The sequence below is a fragment of the Lepisma saccharinum genome, chromosome 12 (genome assembly GCF_977018435.1).
Source record: "Lepisma saccharinum chromosome 12, izLepSacc3.1, whole genome shotgun sequence".
In the NCBI taxonomy this organism is placed as follows: Eukaryota; Metazoa; Arthropoda; class Insecta; order Zygentoma; family Lepismatidae; genus Lepisma; species Lepisma saccharinum.
In genome coordinates, this window is record NC_139240.1 from 41,510,852 (window position 1) to 41,530,554 (window position 19,703).

The following is a 19,703-nucleotide window of genomic DNA, read 5'->3' on the forward strand; positions in this document are numbered from 1 at the left end:
GGTAGTTATGGTTCAGCTGGAGGAAAGGAACACACTCATACTGCAGTCTTATTGATAGACAACTCAAATTACACAATGGTAAACTGTATTGAATAATACAATTTTTTTACTCTGCTTGTATCCTCAAAATAACACTTCTTCCTTGACATTTAAGTAATATTTACCAAACTACTTTGTCTATTATGGTAGCATGTTCTGCTTGGATGCATGTTCAATGTATTAATTTTTCTTGATTTTTCATTCTTTTGTATCAATAACCACATAAGCCCTTTGCCTCTTAATGAGAACAGTTGTACATAGCCTGGAGGAAATAAGTTCAGAATCTATTAATTCTTAAGTTGTATTAAAGGTGCCTCGGGTTCGATACCCGGTGGAGGCACATAGTGGTTCGGATCCCACTTTAAGCTGTAGGACCAGTCCCGATTAGCCTACCTGTGCATAAAGTGGACGTAAAACACTAACTCAATCAATCAATTGTATTAAATTTAAAGAATTTATATGTAGTTGTGCGGAAATATTTCAACACCTAATAGTTGTTGGGATTTGAGAATAAAAGTGTATGTGAATAGTTGGCATGGGTTGATATTCTTTTTCCACCATTGATGATGTTCCACTAAAAATTTTTACATTTGATGGGTCTTTGTTACCAATGCTGGTAGTCTCCTTGATCGCTACCAATACTTGTTTAGAATATTTATAAATGTTAATATGCTGTGTAAACGTTTATAGTAAATCCGGCCCTTACATCACATTCTATTGCGCTAAGGGTTATAGTAAATTAGTGTACCACGATGGAGATATCCAGTTTTCGTCACACAATGTTAGTATCAAATCAATGAAAATTGTTCATTTTGCACAATTTCAAAGATATTTTCAGTGGCATATCAACCCTATTTTTTGTCTTTTAAAAAGAAACTGTTAAATATTAGTAAATAATTGCAATTATACTGACTAGTGATATTCCAATGCTCTTTAAGTACCAATTAATCAGTCAGTGCATACCATGAGTGATCTGTTTATTTAAAGTGAACAGTAGCACACTTTTTTAGTGTTAATACCATAACAAAATGGTGCTCAATAACAGATAGCAGCCATTGAATTCCTCTTTGTCCTCTTATACCTTTTTTTAGCTTGGTACTGAAACCTGAATCTCTGCAATCTGTGCCATTACTCCACCAGTTCTGACTTGTTCATTTTGACTTTTTCCTACAATAAAACTTCGTGCACCGAAACATAATGAAAGATTGTGTTGTTTACAGTGCAGTATTCTTCTACCTACAAATAAATGTTGTGTATTCTCGCAACACATTACATCAGAAACATGTTTAAATGATTGTCTATAAACTAGAACAGGAATTAGTTAACAGAATTGAATTGTTTTTATTGTATGGAAAATTCTTTGTATCCATACTGTCTTTTTCAAATGTCTTAAAGAGCCTCCCGTGTGGTGTAGTGTTAACAAATTGTACACCATAGAAAATTGCAGAATTAGAGGGGATAGAGATTACTTGCAGTAACTGTCAATGATGCAACACCTATTGTTTCAGATATTATTCAGAAGAAATGTCCCACAAAGATTATAACTCGAGGAAGAATTTTGAAAATTATGGCTCAACGAGCACTCACACTTAGGTCTGGCATTGTGTCCTCTGAAATATCGAACTAACCGAAGCCTTCACAACAATTTTTACAACTTAAATGTAATTTGACCATCTAGAGACAGGTTTGATTCATGGTTGTGCCACAATTTTTATAACTTTTCAATAAATATAGCCTCAGCATGTTAGCTGTCCACATAGATAGTTTGGTTTAACAAGTGACAATACACGAACAAAGTACACTGTCTGGTTCAGGAAACAGTTGTAATTTTCAGAGAGAAAATAAAATTGTGTAGTAGTGATGTGCTTATCTAAAATTTGCATTAGAAGAGGATTCTTTGTCAGGTGAGCAGGATTGTTCTTGATTTTGTTCTGTAACTGATAAACCTTTCAAGTTGGAAGAACCTTGTTAGTTTTGTGATTATTGTATGGTATTTACATTTCTTATTACATTGTCTCCTGTATTAGAATCAGGATTTATATGTTGTTCATAGTAGTTAATATTTGTTCATAGGTGTATGTTGCGCTTGTAAATTATATGCAGTGTATTTGTACATTTGAATACATCCCCCTTATGTGCCTTCTTGGCATGGTGCAAGCACCCAGAGAACTTTACCTTATCTTAATATATGTGAATATATTGTCATTGTGTCAGCTTCTTTTTACCTTGTATTACTTCCCTTATTTAACCCCCCATCCCCCCCCACTCCCTTAATAATGCTGCTGAGAAACCTGTAAAAATTGGGTTCGGTGTATGTACTTTGTGCTGTGTTTCAGTTTTATTCTTAGACATCACCAGGTAAGAGCATACTCTGTACCCAGTATGTGGCATAAGGAGATATTGCGGTGAAAATACATAAATGCCGAAGTATTTTTTGTGATTAAAAACACATTACAATTCTTGTGATAAGCTGACACCCCAGCTACACTCTATTCCAGATGCTGGTGCCACCTACCCCTGCTTGTGGCCAATATATTAAAAAGAAAAAAAAATACACCTGGATATACTACAAAACAAACACACACACACAATGTTTCATGATTTCTAGTTGACATCCTGGAAACGAAAGGGAAAGGGGGGGGGGACAGAACCCATAATTTGATCATGCAAATTGTTCATAGAATTTTGTTTATCTGAAAACTTTGAATATGAAGTGCTTCCAATGTAACTCTGAAAAGTTTTTGCAGTTAGCAAGAAAAAAAATTCTGAGATGAATTTTAATTGTTGGATCTCAATCAATAATAGAAAGTAAGTTACTGTGTAAATAGGACTATTAAAACTAATAGAATCTGAAAGAATAAACAGGATTAGCATGCAAGGCCGAGAGATGATTGGGTGAAATTCTCATTGTGATCACGACTTTGGAAAATTTCAAATTCCTATTTCTTAAAAACTCTCAATTCTCAGTGGCAATGTTCATTCTAGAAATGCAAAAAAAACACACCACTTCATGGAGAAATAGTGTGTAGAATTCAAGAATTTTACGCTATTGGGACCAGGCCCCACCAAAAAAAATCTCCAAGTTAGTCCAGAAGTGGTCAACATTTCTCATCCTAAACTTGTGGATTTTTTATTTCCCATCCCAACCAACCACTAATAAACAGTGATATAATAAATCTATTGCAATATATTATTGTAACTTTAAATAAATGTAAATAATAACTTGTAGAGAATCTCAATCTTCTCTATCATAATGTTCTTAATTTCACACCTTGCTAACACTTTTTCCATTGAGATGTTACTCATATTGCTGCTAAGAACACCAGCACTAAATTTCACGAAACTTGAGTTAACTATTATGTTTATACTTACATTGCCCATGAAGCCACATTCCTCCCATTTGATGTAATTTGTTGTCAACCAATGCTAGTTCACAAATGTTAATTGACCCTCCTTCATATGACCATCTTGTGTAAGACCAGTCAGAAACAGCCATATGTTAAGCTGTAAGACAAATAAAAAAGTGGGAGGAGTGGTGCAAAATAGAGCTAATAAATACCACATCCTATAAGTGGCATGCTCAAGTCAGAAATCATGACCTTGGTACCAAAACATGAATCTACCTCGGGCAGTAATTGTTTTTATATTAAGAATGCAAACAGGTCTTGTATTAGTAAATCAACATTTGGCTCGTTTAAAGATTGTGCCATCAAATTCCTTCCAATGCGGAGAAGCTAATCAAACACTTAATCATGTATTTTTTTGAATGTCCCTTAAGACAACGATACCGAGAGAGACTATAAAAAACTTACAACATGCACAGGTACCATTTCCGATATTCTTATCTACACTAATATCTGAACCTCGCACTGCAGTTATTTGGATTTTTTATAGTTTACTATTTAAACAACCACGATGATTCACACTACACTTTAAATTAATAACCTCACAAAACTGTTATACCATAAGAACAGGAAGACATTGGTGTTTCGAAGAAAGTTTGGAACATAGATATTAACAATGGAACCTGAAGTCTGCAACTTTGGCTAGAAACTGCAAAAGGCTGTGTGAGCCATAAAATAAAGAACAACGCCAATAAAAATTTGTTGAGAGATTTAGCAGTGGCATATTCTCCATGTTTACAGTGTTTACTGCCAGTAAACCAACTTTTCTCATATATTTTTTATACATTTCGTTTTAATATATGGAAGATTGGTCATTATATCGTGCAGACTATTAAAACAAGCTTTTAAACAAAGTCTGCCTTATGTACGCCACTGATCATTCTCCATCGCACCCTTCTGATGACCAGGTTTCCTTCCTGGTTGTACGCAGAGATGGCAAATTGGCAGGTGGCTAAGAACACACAACCTTTCATTGTCAATTCCATTACTGGAAACAACTTTAGCAGGGGAAGTTCCTTTCTGTTTCCGAGCCACACTTGACAGAGGCCGTGTTGCTACATGAACAGAAATTTCCCTTGAAGGGAAATCCAGAAGCAATTTTTGGTGAACGGGAAATTTTTATGAAAGATATTGAACTTTCCTGAAAATTTGAAGTTGTCGGGCTTCTGTTCTTTATTTAACTTGCTTGCCTTCAATGGTGTTTTATTTATATCATGTCCAATGCATTTAGATAGTGTGTGTGGGTGGGGGGGCTGAAACAAATACAGTGGCAATTTTACATTTGTCCCCGCATTATACATTCAATCTTGATGGTCCCAACATAGCAAAATTTTATAAAATTTTCCTGCATTTTAAGTTTTTTCAGCTTAGTCCCCTGAAAAACGTAAAATCGAGGTTCCACTGTGTAGCAAGAAATAAGAATTGTTACGGTAAACCAGGTCAAATTTTTAGGATACGCCACTGAGAATTAGTAAGGTTAAGTTTGACTTTGTAATTTACACTACCACATACACTCACTTGATTGTATTTTATTGGGAGCTCAATAAATAATGTTCGAAATCAGTAATTTTCTTTTTCATTTTATAACATTTGTAATTTGAGTATTCTTCTTTGCAGCCACGAGAAGACTAGAAAACGCGATCATGAACCTGATGATGATAAAAGATACAAGACTTCAAAACACTCAAAACCTAGCAATGAGACTAACATATGAAAATTGTAAAATGTACTTGTAAAGTTTGCCCAAACCTGTGTTAGAGTAATCACACTTGTTAGTATTACAAGAGAACTTGCAAACGCAAAACAAATGCAGTGGTTATTGAAACTGTACAATTTTTTTTTCCACATGTGTTATCTCTTTGTGTAATCAAAAACTAGAATTACAGTTTTTGCTACTGATAACTTATACATTCAAGTCTTATATAAATGTAATTTGAAGTGAACGTGAATGTATTCATTTCATAGAGTATTAGTAGTCATAGAGTGAACATGGAAAGTAGTTGTCAGTTGCAGTTAAAAAGTGGGTTTTTTTTTGTAATTACATTTTGATCTGTCGTTTAAAGCAAGTGTAGCTGTTCAAAAATCATAGTTTTCGTTCAGTAAGGACTTTTTTTTTTGTTTAAAAATGAAACAGAAAGGTATAGTTAACAAAATTTATGGCAATTATATTAGGAAGTCATATTTCTCATTGGAGGTAACAATGTACATAAATTATGTAGCCTTTCATTCTTTTTTAAAAATCTGAAAACCATGAATGTTTATTATACACCAATTTTTTGTTTGTATTGTGTTATTCCCTTAGGCCGAAGTAGAAAGTAATGTTCCCTTGTGCTCAATTTCAATTTTTAGTTCATAGTGACAAGATATGCTTTATTGCTGCAGACTATTTTGTTGTAGTTCCTTTATCTTTTCCAGATTGTTACAGATTACAGGAGAGTTTTACCAGAGGACAAAGTCAGATTTCATACTAGTGTCATTTTTGTATTTATCCATATAGACAAATGAAAAACTTCTTTTAGAAGTAAGGAATAAATACAGTAGTTTATCTGCATGTTACATTTTATGGAGCCAAAATTATGAATATTAAACAGCAGCTGATATTTTTTCAGGTCTAAAATTTTTTGAGCTATTCCCATGATCAGAACAGAAAAAACAAACCTAGACAATAGAACTTGGGCATCTGTAGCAACAACCTGTTGGTCTGTGATAATTTTTCATATTTATAAGTGCTTATTTCTGCATTTGGTTCAGACTGTGTTGTAAACCACCTAAAAAACAGTGTTTATTTACTATGTTCTAAACACACAAGCTGCAGCAAATTTATTCCACATTAAAAGGTTAAGTAGATAGTATGCTTATATATCTGTATAGTGGGGTCATAACCAGGTATAGCGATGATTTTTCTATAATGAAAAAAAGCATTTAAATTAGAATTGAGTGAGTATAACTAAAAGCTGTTAGATTAGTGCTTTTCATAAATCAATATGTATGCTTAACATTTTTCATCACTATACGAACACCTCATCATAAAAGGCCAGTGTAATGCCATTATGCAAGTGGCTCAATCATCAAAAATGCATTTTGAAACAAACTTAGGTAGACACAATAGCTGTAGCAGTAAGCTAGGTAAATATTTTTTTCTCATGCATGTAAGTATTGTTCCAGAAGTTTAAGTATGTATTATGAATTGTTACATTGTCAGTTTCTTTCTATTTAAAAAAAATGGGAATATGTTGATTGCATTTGGTCTAAGGGTGGTTAATGCAGATTCACTTTTTTTTTTTTCTGTGTCCTAGTATTGTTTCACATGTCTACAAATCTGCTCAGCAGCAAAACTTATTTTCTTTCGATTATACTGTTTACGTTTTCTTGATGAAAATTGTAGAATTTTAATATGTACTTGGAACCTATTTTATACTATTGAATGCTTTGTGTAAACATATTGGGTTTAATAATAATTTAATATTTCTACTTGCTTTAATTTTGGGATTTTTGTCGGTTCGAATTTTGTGATTCAAATTCATATTAAAAATAGCCAAATCATATTAAATTTTACAAAGTTATTAGTGTTTCTAAGTTCACTGGTTGCTAATACTGTGAATAATGTAATTTAAACTTGTAGTTGAAAATTTTACAAGCTTGCTAATCTGAAAATAGTAACAGGTTTCAACTGATAGGTATTCTTTTCAATAATAATAAAACAAATCGTCATGATTTCCCAGGCTCAGGCATTGAAATATCATGGCTTCGGTTACTAACAAACTCCTCATTCACGACAGACTTAACTGTTGATTGTGTAACATGACACCATTAATTTATTTATAATATATTCAGATCAAGGAGTAGACAGTAGCTGTGTAGTGTTAGCACACTCAATATTTTCGTCTACAAGGATAATTATTATATCCACAAACAGTTCACTATAAAAATGCAGCTTTTCTTTTAAAGCATTTCATGAAATCAGTATGAAGCATGCTTATCCTTTTGAAATCCATAAGATGATGCAGACACAAATCATTCTTTTAATATTCGTTGATATGTACTAAGTTTACAATAAGTGTTCTGTGTATATTGAAGAAAATCGAGAATATCACAATAACCTGTGGTTATCAGTAGTAAAAGGTATATACTACAGGAGACTGAAAAAAAAATAGAACACAATAACTGCATTCTTTATCAGACATTTCATTGTGAATATATGTATAATCTTGTCCTTGACTAGTAAAATTTTCCTGCATCAGTTACCATATTTCCTATACCGAAAAGATAAATGTGTAAAATGGGATTCATGCTTTTTATATTTACCATTTTATGATATTACTCTTAAACAATGTTTCTTTCCAGTGTGTGAATTGTAATGTCCATAGTTTGTCTGAAGTACGGTGGTTGTGTGACTTTGTAAGATGTTCATTTCAAAGTATGTTGGTTTAAATACAATAAAATTTCAAAATCTGCATATAGTATTTCTTATTTCGAAATTTAACTCTTTACTGGTATCTTTCTTCTATACTAACCAGGGTTGTTAAAGCTTCAGGAACTCAGAAATTTAAAGGGTTCTATTGGGTTCTGCAACAGGACGAACCTTTTTTTTTTTTTTCTCACAATTTAAATTCGGTCCACGTTGCGTATTGTTTCATTTCAATACGGAACTTCGACCCTATTTAAACTGATCTGGAAAAAAGGTTCCTGGACTGTATTTAAATTCATCCAGAAAAAAAGGTTCCCGACTCGAATTGAAATACTTTACAGATAAAATGGTTCTTTACGGTCCAGAACCCATTTACGCTTGCTGATTTTCTCTCCTGGACCGGAATTTAATATATTTCAAATTCCTGAACCTTTAACAGCCCTCATACTAACTGATGTTTTGAAGGAAAAATCGATTCTGTATGCACTGTTTATTAAAATCAAGAAGTAATTCAACAACATTGCAATCAAAAATTATAATTACATAATATTGCTTTTTAGCATAACATAATACAAATTCCATCATTAATAAAATACCCATCGCCCATCATTAACAAAAATCATATCTATATTAATGTTACAAAAGTGTAGTAAACAAAATCTAAAAGTTATTTTCATAAAACAATCAAATGGTACAGTCCTAAACTGAACAAAAAAAGTCATCAAACCAAAGTTTACTTTGTATAATTAGGTTTGTTAGTGCATTCTGCATGATAGTGAATGTGTGCATAGCTGGTGCTTTTGTCTTCTACACCGTGTGTGTTAATAGCATAGGTGCTGCATTGTTACAGAAAGCCACTGTGCTAAGAATGGGGAATTAATTATCAGCTGATATCTGAACCATTCTCTTGTTCAAGTCGAGCAATTGGGAAACAAATGCTTCATCCTCCATGATAGTCACAATCTTCACGAGTAACGCTCGGAATTCCTCTGGATCGTAATCAAGTTGCTGGCTGCATATCTCGATGGCCTCTTCCTCCTCTATTGTTGCCTCTCCAAAGAAATATCTGAACGGGATCTTACATTGTTGCTGTTGGTTACCAGCACCTTCGTAGAACAACGTGAACCTTCCTTTCAAAAGCGAATTAATGGCGAAATAAAGACCTGCAACTAAGTGACCCTTCGTGTCACGGCACAGCAAGCTCTTAAAGTTGTAGATGAGGTTCCTCCGCTCGGTGAATTCAATTGATCTTACGAAAGGTCGCTCAACATAAACCAAGCTTACAGACGAGTTGGTTCGTTGGCTTCTAGTTTCTTTAATGTGCCACATGACGTATCGTTCTCTCGCATCCAGAAGGTACTGGTACTCTTTCCTGCGCTGAGGTTCATCCATCTGCATAAACCAGCCTGGAAAAATGAATTAACGGCAATTAATATTTATAATCTTTGCTGGTGCCTGTATTACCGTAACAGGCATGGTCACAAATATTAAAAAAAAAATACAGAAAATATCTAAAGGTGGGTCTAGTGAAAGTGAGCCAGCCTTTTGCACAGCTGAAGAATTTGGCCACTGGCCTTCATGTGTATCCTGTCACGTCATGTATGTAGTCAAAGGATCTTTGTGGAAGGTTTAGGAGTGTTGCAGTGGTTTCAGCAGGTGCCTGCACCATAATGGGTGCTCCATCAAAGGTTCCTGACCCGTCAATGGGGTGTTCCTTTGGGAATGTCCATACATTTCACCAAATTACTATTTCATCCACATTGTCACATTTAACCAAAAGTAGCACAAAGAATGTATATGTACTAGTGCTGCATTGAGGTCTTTTTGCTCGATAGTCTAATAGTTTGCACGGATGCCACTAGATGGCCAAGGGAATCGACTGTTTCTTCACTCGAGTGAATAACGCTCGAACAGGCAAACAATCAGTGTACGCTTGAAGCCCAGCAGTTCACTTACAACCATAATTTGTCTGTGGTAGTAGGCCTTTAAATATACTTCATGCAGTGAAAGGATGCAATAAAATTTAAATTAAAGTGAACATAGTCATCATCTCCATGTTAAAATGTAATTTAGCCTATCTTACCAATACATAGCAATATATGAAAATGAATAGATGCTTATGGGCTGAAACTATCAGCATGAATTTTACACATATATTTGTACAATTATTGTCACATTGAAATGATATTTGATATTCTACTGTATATATTCGAGCGTGGGAGATTCGATTGAGTTTGAGCGAGCGAAAGTGCATTACTCTAGTATGTACCATAATCAGTTTATATGGGAATTTAGATGTCGTAAGGTATTGACATTCACAAATACATGCTTACGTATTCACATACCTATTTCTTTAATTCAAAGTAACAGGTCAGACCATAAGCCTGAGAAGCAGCCGGACTGCTACAAGTACCGATGTGGAGGTGACAGTGGTCACCGAAATTATCGAATTAAATAAGTATGTGGATACAAAAGCATGTTTCATGTGTATATTAATAATCAGTTTTAAATTGATATATTTTAGACTGAAAATTACATCTATCTATCTATTCATGGATAATGAAGATAACACGCTGTTCTAAACATGTTTGACTTTGTATAGAAAAAAATCTCCGATATTTAGTCCTTGTTGATCAACAAATATCGTTATTGCCAATTATACTTAGCACAATGAAATAAGCCAAACTAATGTAAAGTTACTATATACATACATACATACATGCATAGAGGCAGCGGCAGAGATTGGGTTCCAAAACTGGAGGGTGAGGGGGAAACAGTATATTTATTTGTAGATAAGGTTTAGCAAAAGTGGGGAAAAGTGGTGGGCAATGCAACTGCAACTAATTGCTGCCACTGCATACACGTGTACCAGATGGTGAAAAGTACACAATAGTAGAAGCAAAAAGGCTCGGTAAACATGGGGTCACAAACAAACTGTTTGCGAGATAATAGTGAATGTATGGTTCAATCTGCCATTGACTAGATTATTTGTACACATCATACGCTCGTTTCCTTGCTCACTCCAAGGTTTCTTTGTTTAAAACTGAAGACAGCCGAAAGGGGGCATTGTAAACAAACCGTAAGTCCTCTACAGGACAGAAGGAATAACAGGCACGTCACTTGTGAAGTGACAAGCGTACGATGTGTACAAACATTCAAGTCAGTGGCAGATTGTAACCATACATTCACAATTATCTAGCAGACAGTTCATTTGCGACCCCATGTTTACTGAAACTTTTTTGCTTGTACTATCGTGTACTTTTCACCATTTTAGTTTGCGCCATGCCATCACTTCTGGTACACCCTGTGTAAACATGGTAATTTTTTTCTCAGTTATGAACATATCGATAACTAATTGTGGGATAAACTTTTGACGAAAATTATGGTAAGAATTTACAATACCGGACCCTTCCGTACTATCCTAGTTCTTATACTCCCAATACGTATTCCCAATGAATTATCTGAGGCTAACATCTGGGGAGACGTGTAGAAATTGTTCATTAATGTGTAGAAGTTGTAAAATAAGCTTCACAATTTTCGCAATCATTCTCCGCATACAAGCATGGCAACCATGTTTGTTGATATGAACAATTGACATTCGCAATCAGTAACGCTGTCTACAGCATTGCCACACTGTTGCTTTCATACTTGGAGAGCATGGATCGTGTAAAAATGGCAGAAGAGAACAGTAAAAAAGTTGTTAATGTTGTACAGATCTTTAGGTGGAGGATGGACGTGGGCTAATTAACAGAAATGCAGCGAGGATAATGAAGAAGACGACAGTGACAATCACGAGGGAGAAGAGCATGTGGAATGCGGACTGCTTTGATTAGAGGTACAGTGCATAGAGCGTTCAATTGCAGGTTACGAAAATGGCATCTTCAGTGAGGAAATTTTGCCACTACAGTGCTACAAAACTAACATTTTTTATCAGTCCGTGATCGCAATTTGCCCACAAACTATTCACGGATAGCCCCTTAAAATTTGGGGTCATAGAACCATGCACGGGTAGCCCCACTAACCATTCATGGTGTTAGGGAAGCATAATTAAAATTTGGGGGTCGTAGTAATATCAGGAATATATAAATTTTGTTCTAAAACTTAAAATATTGCAATAACCATTGTTTTCGTGGAGAAATCCAGGGCTTCTGTTCCGATCGCGGACCACTCAATTTCGCTTATTTTGCAATTTCTACACATGACCCCCAAATTTTAACTTCAAATTCGTGATTAGTAGACCTCAATTAGTGAGTATGCAAAATATTACAAAAATCGGGGAGGGGTCTGGTATTGTAAATTCGCTCCAAAATTGTTTGGGTATGAGCACTTCATCACACATTAATTGTTCATAAACTTTGGTATTCTGTGTGTTTCTCCTGGTGTATACATAGTATTTCGAGTGAATTAGTCTTGTACATTGGTGCTTGGAAATAAAACATTATTGAATAACAGTAAAAATAAGCACTAGTACCTGTATGGGGATATTGCCCATCTTTCATAACTGTGATTACTCGTGCAATGTGGTAACCTGGATCGAGAAGCAACACCCCTGAGCGACAACCTATGTTCAGCCTCAGTGCAAGTAGAACATGTTCCTTTTCTGCTGTCAACAATGGAGGATCTCCACTAGTGTATGTTTCCAGGTCTTCAATCATCTGCAAGAAAATAACTATTACTTAGCTACTTATAGTTGCGAAGATAATTCTCAAACTCTATTTGCAAGAAATGGGGGTTTAATCACGGACTCACACCTAATCTACTGAAATACTTCCATTATTCCAATCTTCATGTAGCTAAGCTACGAGCGAGACAGTTGCTAGCATATGCAGGATTTTTTTTCTGGAGGGGGCTGGAATTCTAAAAGTGGATATTATGTGCTGTGTTCAAGGGGGAGATGCACAATAAAATGTTTCATAATTACTATTTTTCACATTGCTTTTAAAACTCTTCAAAGACAAAAATAGTCATTGAGAGTCATTTTAGGAACCATTTACCACCTTGTCCCCCATCCCAGAGTTCTTTATTGCTTTCATTTGAAAATTTAAATTTCAGAGGGGGCTGTAGTTCCATATGCTAGTTGCATATGCTAGGGGAGGCTCAGAATTCGAACAATGATGTTTGCAGTGAAAATAACATTTCAATTAGTGTGTGTGTATCTATTTAGAAAAATACTTATGCACACATACATATCTATCTTTATCATACGTTTTTAATAAACACCATACATTCTTATAAAGTAATTTGTTTGAGAGCCTACCAGAGTGAAAATACTGAAATTTGCTTAAGGTAGAAAACTGCCGTTTTGTTCAAAACAAGGTGCCCTACACCGCATGGCCATGGAGGAGGACTCCGGAAATAAATAGAACTTGTAAATAGTCTCTTGGATAAATAACTTGTTTACGTGTATTTATTATGACATTATATTATTACTAAACAATACATACCTCCTCACATGACACGAAGTACAGATGACCACTTAATCCTGGAAACTGAGTTTCCAAGTTCTTTAATCTCCTCAGCAGTTCGAAACTCAGGCCCACGCAGGTGTAATGCTCTTCAGAAATTGGAGGATGATAGCTTCGGAAGAACTGTTCCAAGTTTCCTTCCCCACATTCTTGGAAGTTTTCATAAAACCTGGAAAGAATGTTACACATATTGTACTCTATTGGTAATGAGCTATGAAAATTCACAATTACTTAAAAATGTAAAAATATACATTTTTAATTGAATTTGCATAATAATATAGTAAGTAGGGGGGTATCGGTATCTGTAAGTATTGGTTGATATTTTTGCACCGATACTAGTCGATACCATTGTTTTTGAGTCACTAGAGGCACGGCCAAAACCAATTGTCTTTTTTTCATTTGTTAAATGAAACTCAAGTTTCTGGTAACAAGTGCATGACACAAAGATCTGTAAGCAGATGAGGCTCACAGTCAAGTATTTTGCAAATCAAGTGTAATGTGAAATTATCCCCATAGGAGTTCGCTGCTTCTGTTTAGTTCCCTTCGAAGTGTACCAGGCTTTGTTCATACAGATGCGGTTTCCTGTAACAATAACCCCAATGAGGTCCCGAAAGCTAATGATGCACCTGTTGGTAATCCTTCCACTTTTTTTGGTGTTTGCGGACATCCCTCTATTTAGTGACCTCCCGCAGTCAAAAAAATCAAAAAGTGGTGGACGTGTCTCAGACATAGTACATAGCAGTTTCCTGGAAATTCAAATACCTGGGCTATTCCCCCTTTTCCTTTCCAAATTTAGAATTTTGTTTGTCCCGACTGGGTTTCAGCAGGCGTGTTTCGGCAGGGGGATAATTTTCTTTGAACAACAGATGAAAGTGTAGTGATGGGCTTGGATTTCCTCCCATGCCAAGTGATAGAACTATGCATTTAATTTTTCTTAGAAATCATTTGCCGAAAGTATATCGAAAGCAAAGTCACTTCGGAATATCACTGTACTGAAGTCAATTGCCTGATATAGAAACAAGTAAGTTTTCATTCTCCCCTTACATTTCATTTACTGATTATTATTCTCTTTGTTAAAGGACAAAAAAGAGATTGGTTTCACATTACAGCTTTACTGTCAGTTTTAGATGTCGTGTCCGGGGCTGGTAAATCGCCGATTATTTTTGTGTTCACAGATGATTTAATGTTAGTTTGGGAAGAGTGATATCTTAGTTTTAGAGAAGGTTGAAGAGGCATGATCTCATTTTTCAACATTGGGGAAGAGGAGGACGACGACCACATGATTGCCTTGCTCTTAGCTTCACTTAATATTTCTCTAATATTTGAAACATCTGATCGATTGTCACTTTAAAAAAAATGTAAAGTTGAGATCCATCGTTGCAACAGAGCATCGTTTGGTGGGTTAATTTATTCATAGCCAGCCCGCTCGTCAGAAATGCATATGTAATAAACATAATAATAATTATGCACACACACACACAATTTATATATATAATTATATATGTATATATATAATATAGCCTTTCTTATTTTAAATTTTAATTATACAAGTATTGGCATCTGTATCAAAGTGGTATCGGCTCAGCCCTACAATTACGTGTTTTGAAAAAAAAAAATTCCTGCGACATTTCATCCTGGTTTCCCAGAACTTTTTCAAGCTTACAAACTTGAAAGGGAAACTAGGATGAAACGTCTCAGGAAAAAAAATACCATATATTATTTTGCATCTATAAAAAGTGGTTATGCAAACCTTCAAGAAGAGCATAGATTAATTGAATTCGTCTTGGTAAAAAATGGGGGCCACTGAACATTTCTCAATAAATAAATTTGAGAAATTGAAAAACAAGATTTCAAACTTTTACCATAGATTTTCAGTTTGTCACAAAATTTTGAAGTAAGTGCACTAAGTCACATACCTTGGTTTAGACCTGTTTACTGTTACCTAAACATGTTTCATATGTTCTGAGATGCGTATATAAGCAAGGCAACACACACAGCACCCCATGCAAGGAGTTACTTGCTTTCTATGGTTATGACTTGACTCCCCTCACACACCGAACAGAGAATTAAAAAGCCTGGTAATTCTTAGTGCCTTACCGTGCATTAGTTCAGTGTTGCTAGTGCTTCCTGCATTTTGGACACATATTAATTTCTAGGATATGTGTGAACTACTGAAAGAATACAATCGAAACAACTTACTTGACAAAATTCCCCACGGTGTTGTAGTGATGTGCCTGCAAGAGTTGCTGAACTTGCAGCTCGACGCTTGAGGCCAGCTCTTCATACTGTTCCACACATTGGAAGTGCAGTGCAGGTTTCTGGCTATCCCATGCTGGGAGCGGGAGTGGACGGCCAAGGGGCCACACAGGGTCCCTCAGCCGGGCTTCGGTGGGCCTGGGTCGTTGCGGAATATGATCCGCATCATCCGAGCTGAGAGTTGCGAGTCAACTTGGCCACTCATTGCCCCACCGACCAACTGTGGGCACATACCCTGGAGCCTCCCCGCAGCTAGGCTGTTGAGAAGGCGGCAAATACTTGGTTTGTTTCTCTCGATCTGAAACAGATGTAACAATGAAATTAGGAAAAAAGATTAAACCAATTGATGCCACCATGTTGTCTCCTGAATACTTTGGAAGTTGCTTTGCTTGGTTCTATACTGGTGAATTTAAGTGCTTATCTACGGATCCTAATTTTAGTGTTGTTTTTTCTGAGCTACAACTTATTAGAACTTTTAAGTTTTGATTTAGCTACTCCTAAATCCTCCTCTATTTCATATTTCTTCTATGCACTTCCCTTTATTTGGGCACTATGGAGTGCCTCTCCATTTATAATGATATATGAGTCTAAGCTATATTTTTATATATTTGTGAAGAAGAAAGAGATGCAGATTTATTGCTGGAGGTTATGGATGCATTTTCCTTTCTTGACAACATCAGTTACATATTTGTAGTTGTTGCCTGCCTCTGGACCACTAGTGTATGCAGGATTTTTTTTTCGAAGGGGATGGAATTATAAAGTTGGATATTTCATAGCCACATTTTAGGGGAGATGGGGGGATACACTATAAAGTATTTCGTAATTACCATTATTAAGCTAATTTCAAATTTGTTGAAAAACAAAAATGGTAATCGGGGGTAATTTTAAGGGGAGTTTGCATTTGCGACTTTGGTTTTTCCCGAGTTCTTTGATGCTTTCCTTTGAACATTTAGATTTTCTCATAATTTCGGGGGGGGCTGTAGCCCCATCAGTACCCCTACGTACGCCAGTGCTCTGGACACTAGTCAAGCTCTGAATATCCTGCAGCAAGGTTTGGCAATTGCTCCGAGTTTCTGCTTACGTAGCTAGTTTTCCTGTTAGTTGGGGCAGGCAGTCCGTCACCTTGCTGTAGATGGCGACACCAGATTGATTAGGTCGAGAGTAGGGCGGAAGCAGTCACACCAAACAAAAAAGACTCACAATCAGTTTCTCTTATTGACTGGGGTGGTGTACCGGTTGTCCATGGGCATCTGCCCCCATAGCCCTCCCTCTGACGCAGCCACTGCCTTCCCCGTCACTGAAATCTCGAAGCCAGTATTTTTTTCCCCAGTGAGCAATAAAGCAACAAAATTGTGAACTTAACTTTTAAAGAATAAACACGATTAGCTAAATTTTGACGCGAAAAAGTCACACATCTTGGGAAAATCCCGAAAATATCTCTCTATGTGAAGAAAGAACGAATTTCAAATTTTAAAACTTCCCGCTTCGTAAAAAAAAATCCCTTTTATAATTTCCAGTGGGAAACTGTAATTGAAAAAGCCGTAGGGTGCAAATATTTGACATCTGTCACTATTGGGCAGGTTCAGAAGCGTTTCTGATGATTGGTGTTAAAAAAGAATAAGAATACTGCTGGTTTACTGCAAATATAGATCGCGAGTACGTCAAGGACGGCTTTTCTTTGTGGGTTATATTTTCATACGTTCTATTCGACATAAATTTTCTTTGTCAATGTGTCAATGTATGTGAACTGCATAAATAATACAAGTAAAATTATCCACAGCAATTGCTATTTATTTTTCTCTTGCATTCTGATGCTGGTGTGAAGGATGTCAACTGAGCATTCCCTGACATTCGCTACGAGACTCGGCGTCAAGCGGCCCGGCGTCAGCGCTTGTCTTTCCCGGTGAACGGGTCAGCGACAGTCGCACGCTACAGTCTGTTTTTTCGTTCTCCCTGCCTTCGCTCTCTTTCCCTTTCTGTTGACGTTGCAGACTGACGCCAGTATAATCCTCCCTCGGAAGTTGTGTTGTGTCGTGTCCGTGTGTTGAATTGAATTGAATTGAATTGAATTGAAAAGTCTTTTTATTTACTACAGAGCGAGATTCAGCCCTGGGCTGCTCTACCACCTAACTCTGGTGAATAAAAGTTACAATACATACATTTATAATACTGAATAATACTGAAATCAGATAACATAACATGAATGAATTTGACATAAATGAAAAATAATAAAATTATAAGAGAATACAATGACAGATACATTAACACACACACACACACACACACACATACACACGTGTACATACGCATGCACACAGGATGAAATAAATATTCGTAGTGTCAGATAAGTGTTTGCAAAATACATGGTTTTACTTTACTTGATTCCTGTTGCTTAGCCGTACGAGCTAATGCTCAATTGTTGTCTTTGCAATAAAAATAATACGACTTGTTCTTTGAAGTTTTTGGGTGCTGTTGCAAAATAAATATAATCGGGAAGAGCATTCCAAACCTTTGCAGACCAGAGGGAGAAGGAGCCTTCGAAACTGACAGCAGAGTGGCGGGGAATGTCGATTTTTCGCCGACCTCTAGTATTGTATGGATGTATGGAATTTCTAAATGTCAGTTTCTCGTGGAGATTGCTAGGTGTTTGCAATTTTAATACCTTATATATTGTAGAACACTGATGCAGAAGGCGTCGCCTAGACATGTTAAGGATTTTGTATGTATTGAGCAAGGGTAGGATGTGCTGATTTCTCCTGATCGAGAGAACGTAACGAATGCAAGAATTCTGTATTTTTTGTATTCTGTTCGATATTTTACGTTGTAAATTCGTGCCGTACACCACATCACAGTAATCGAAAATAGGATATATTAGGGTTTCGATGAGATATAATTTCGTTTCTTTAGTGAAAAAGTCTCTCCTCCTGTAGAGTGATCTCATTATTGTTAGCGCTTTTGTGCATTGCGCTGAAATATGCCCTGCCCAGGAAAGTTTGGGATCGAAAGTAAGGCCTAGATTTTTAACGGTTGGTGCATAAATTATGTTTTGGTTTTTAATTTTGATGTTAATTGTATCATAATTTACTTTTTCAAGATAATACTTAGAGCCTAAAATTGTGTATACGCATTTATTCTGGTTAATTGCGAGCCCATTTGCAGTGAGCCACTTGTTAAGGGTATGTAAATCATTGTTTAGATTATCTATCTTGTTTAACAAATTCGATGGTGATGACGATATCATCAACTGCGTATCATCCGCGTAACAATGTATATTACAATGGCTGATGGTCTTTGATATATCAGCGACGTATAAGGTGTATAAAAGGGGGGCCAGAATGGAACCTTGCGGGACTCCTCCATTTAATGTTATCGGTGATGATCCGGTGTCGGCAGGGTAAAAAACCCTTTGTCTTCTTTCGTGTAGATATGATTGGAACCAGTTTATTACAGGCTTCGAAAAACTGTAGTATTTCATTTTTGCTAGGAGAAGGTTATGATTGACAAGATCGAAAGCTTTAGAAAGGTCTAATAATACTAGTATAGTTAGTTTTTTATCGTTAATCGAACGTAAAATATTGTCCGTGACAGATAATAATGCCGTGGTTGTACTATGAGAAGTACGGAAACCTGATAGAGAATCAGGTAAGATTTTATATTTTGCAATGTACTCTTTTAATTGTATAGATACTATCTTTTCTGTGACTTTTGAAAATATTGACAGAATGCTGACTGGTCTTAAATCGCTTAGAGAGGTTAACGTCTGCTTTTTGGGGAGCGGAATAACTCGAGCTTCTTTCCATGCATTTGGAAATTGGCTGGTTTTCAGAGAAAAATTTATGGTATGCGTGAGTGCCGTAAGTATGAAGGGAAGGGCCAGTTTAAGATTGTGGCTTAATATGGCACCACAAAAGTTTACATTACAACAAAGGATTTATCTTGTCGAGTGTTACTTCGGAAAGAGGAATTGTGGAGAAGTGCGACGACGTTTTGAAACGAAATTTCCTGGTGTTCCCGTTCCATATATTAAACCTCGTAAAAAAGTTTAGAGTCACAGGGTCAGCCTGCGATTTTTATTTTTGGGTAAATCTAAAAAATAAAGTATACAAAGACAATCTGCACACCATCCGTGAG

General features: G+C 36.0%; 2 protein-coding genes across 7 annotated transcripts in view; one reads left to right on the forward strand and one right to left on the reverse strand.

The window, feature by feature from the left end:
* Positions 1–7,899, forward strand: part of Mlf (myeloid leukemia factor) — an 83,687-nt gene extending 75,788 nt beyond the window's left edge. For all 6 annotated transcript variants that reach the window (XM_083132195.1, XM_083132197.1, XM_083132194.1 and 3 more), the window contains one exon: positions 5,061–7,899. In XM_083132195.1, coding sequence (XP_082988321.1) covers positions 5,061–5,157 — 97 coding nt within the window. In that variant the 3' untranslated portion in view covers positions 5,158–7,899. The remainder of the gene's footprint in view (positions 1–5,060) is intronic.
* A 427-nt stretch (positions 7,900–8,326) lies between these two features.
* The window catches only part of LOC145996313 (uncharacterized), a 31,586-nt gene continuing 20,209 nt past the window's right edge, over positions 8,327–19,703 (reverse strand). The window contains exons 2-5 of the mRNA XM_083132745.1: positions 15,516–15,757; positions 13,296–13,485; positions 12,323–12,506; positions 8,327–9,257 (exon numbers count right to left, since the gene is read on the reverse strand). Of these exons, the coding sequence (XP_082988871.1) occupies positions 8,728–9,257; positions 12,323–12,506; positions 13,296–13,485; positions 15,516–15,757 (1,146 nt within the window). The 3' untranslated portion in view covers positions 8,327–8,727. The remainder of the gene's footprint in view (positions 9,258–12,322; positions 12,507–13,295; positions 13,486–15,515; positions 15,758–19,703) is intronic.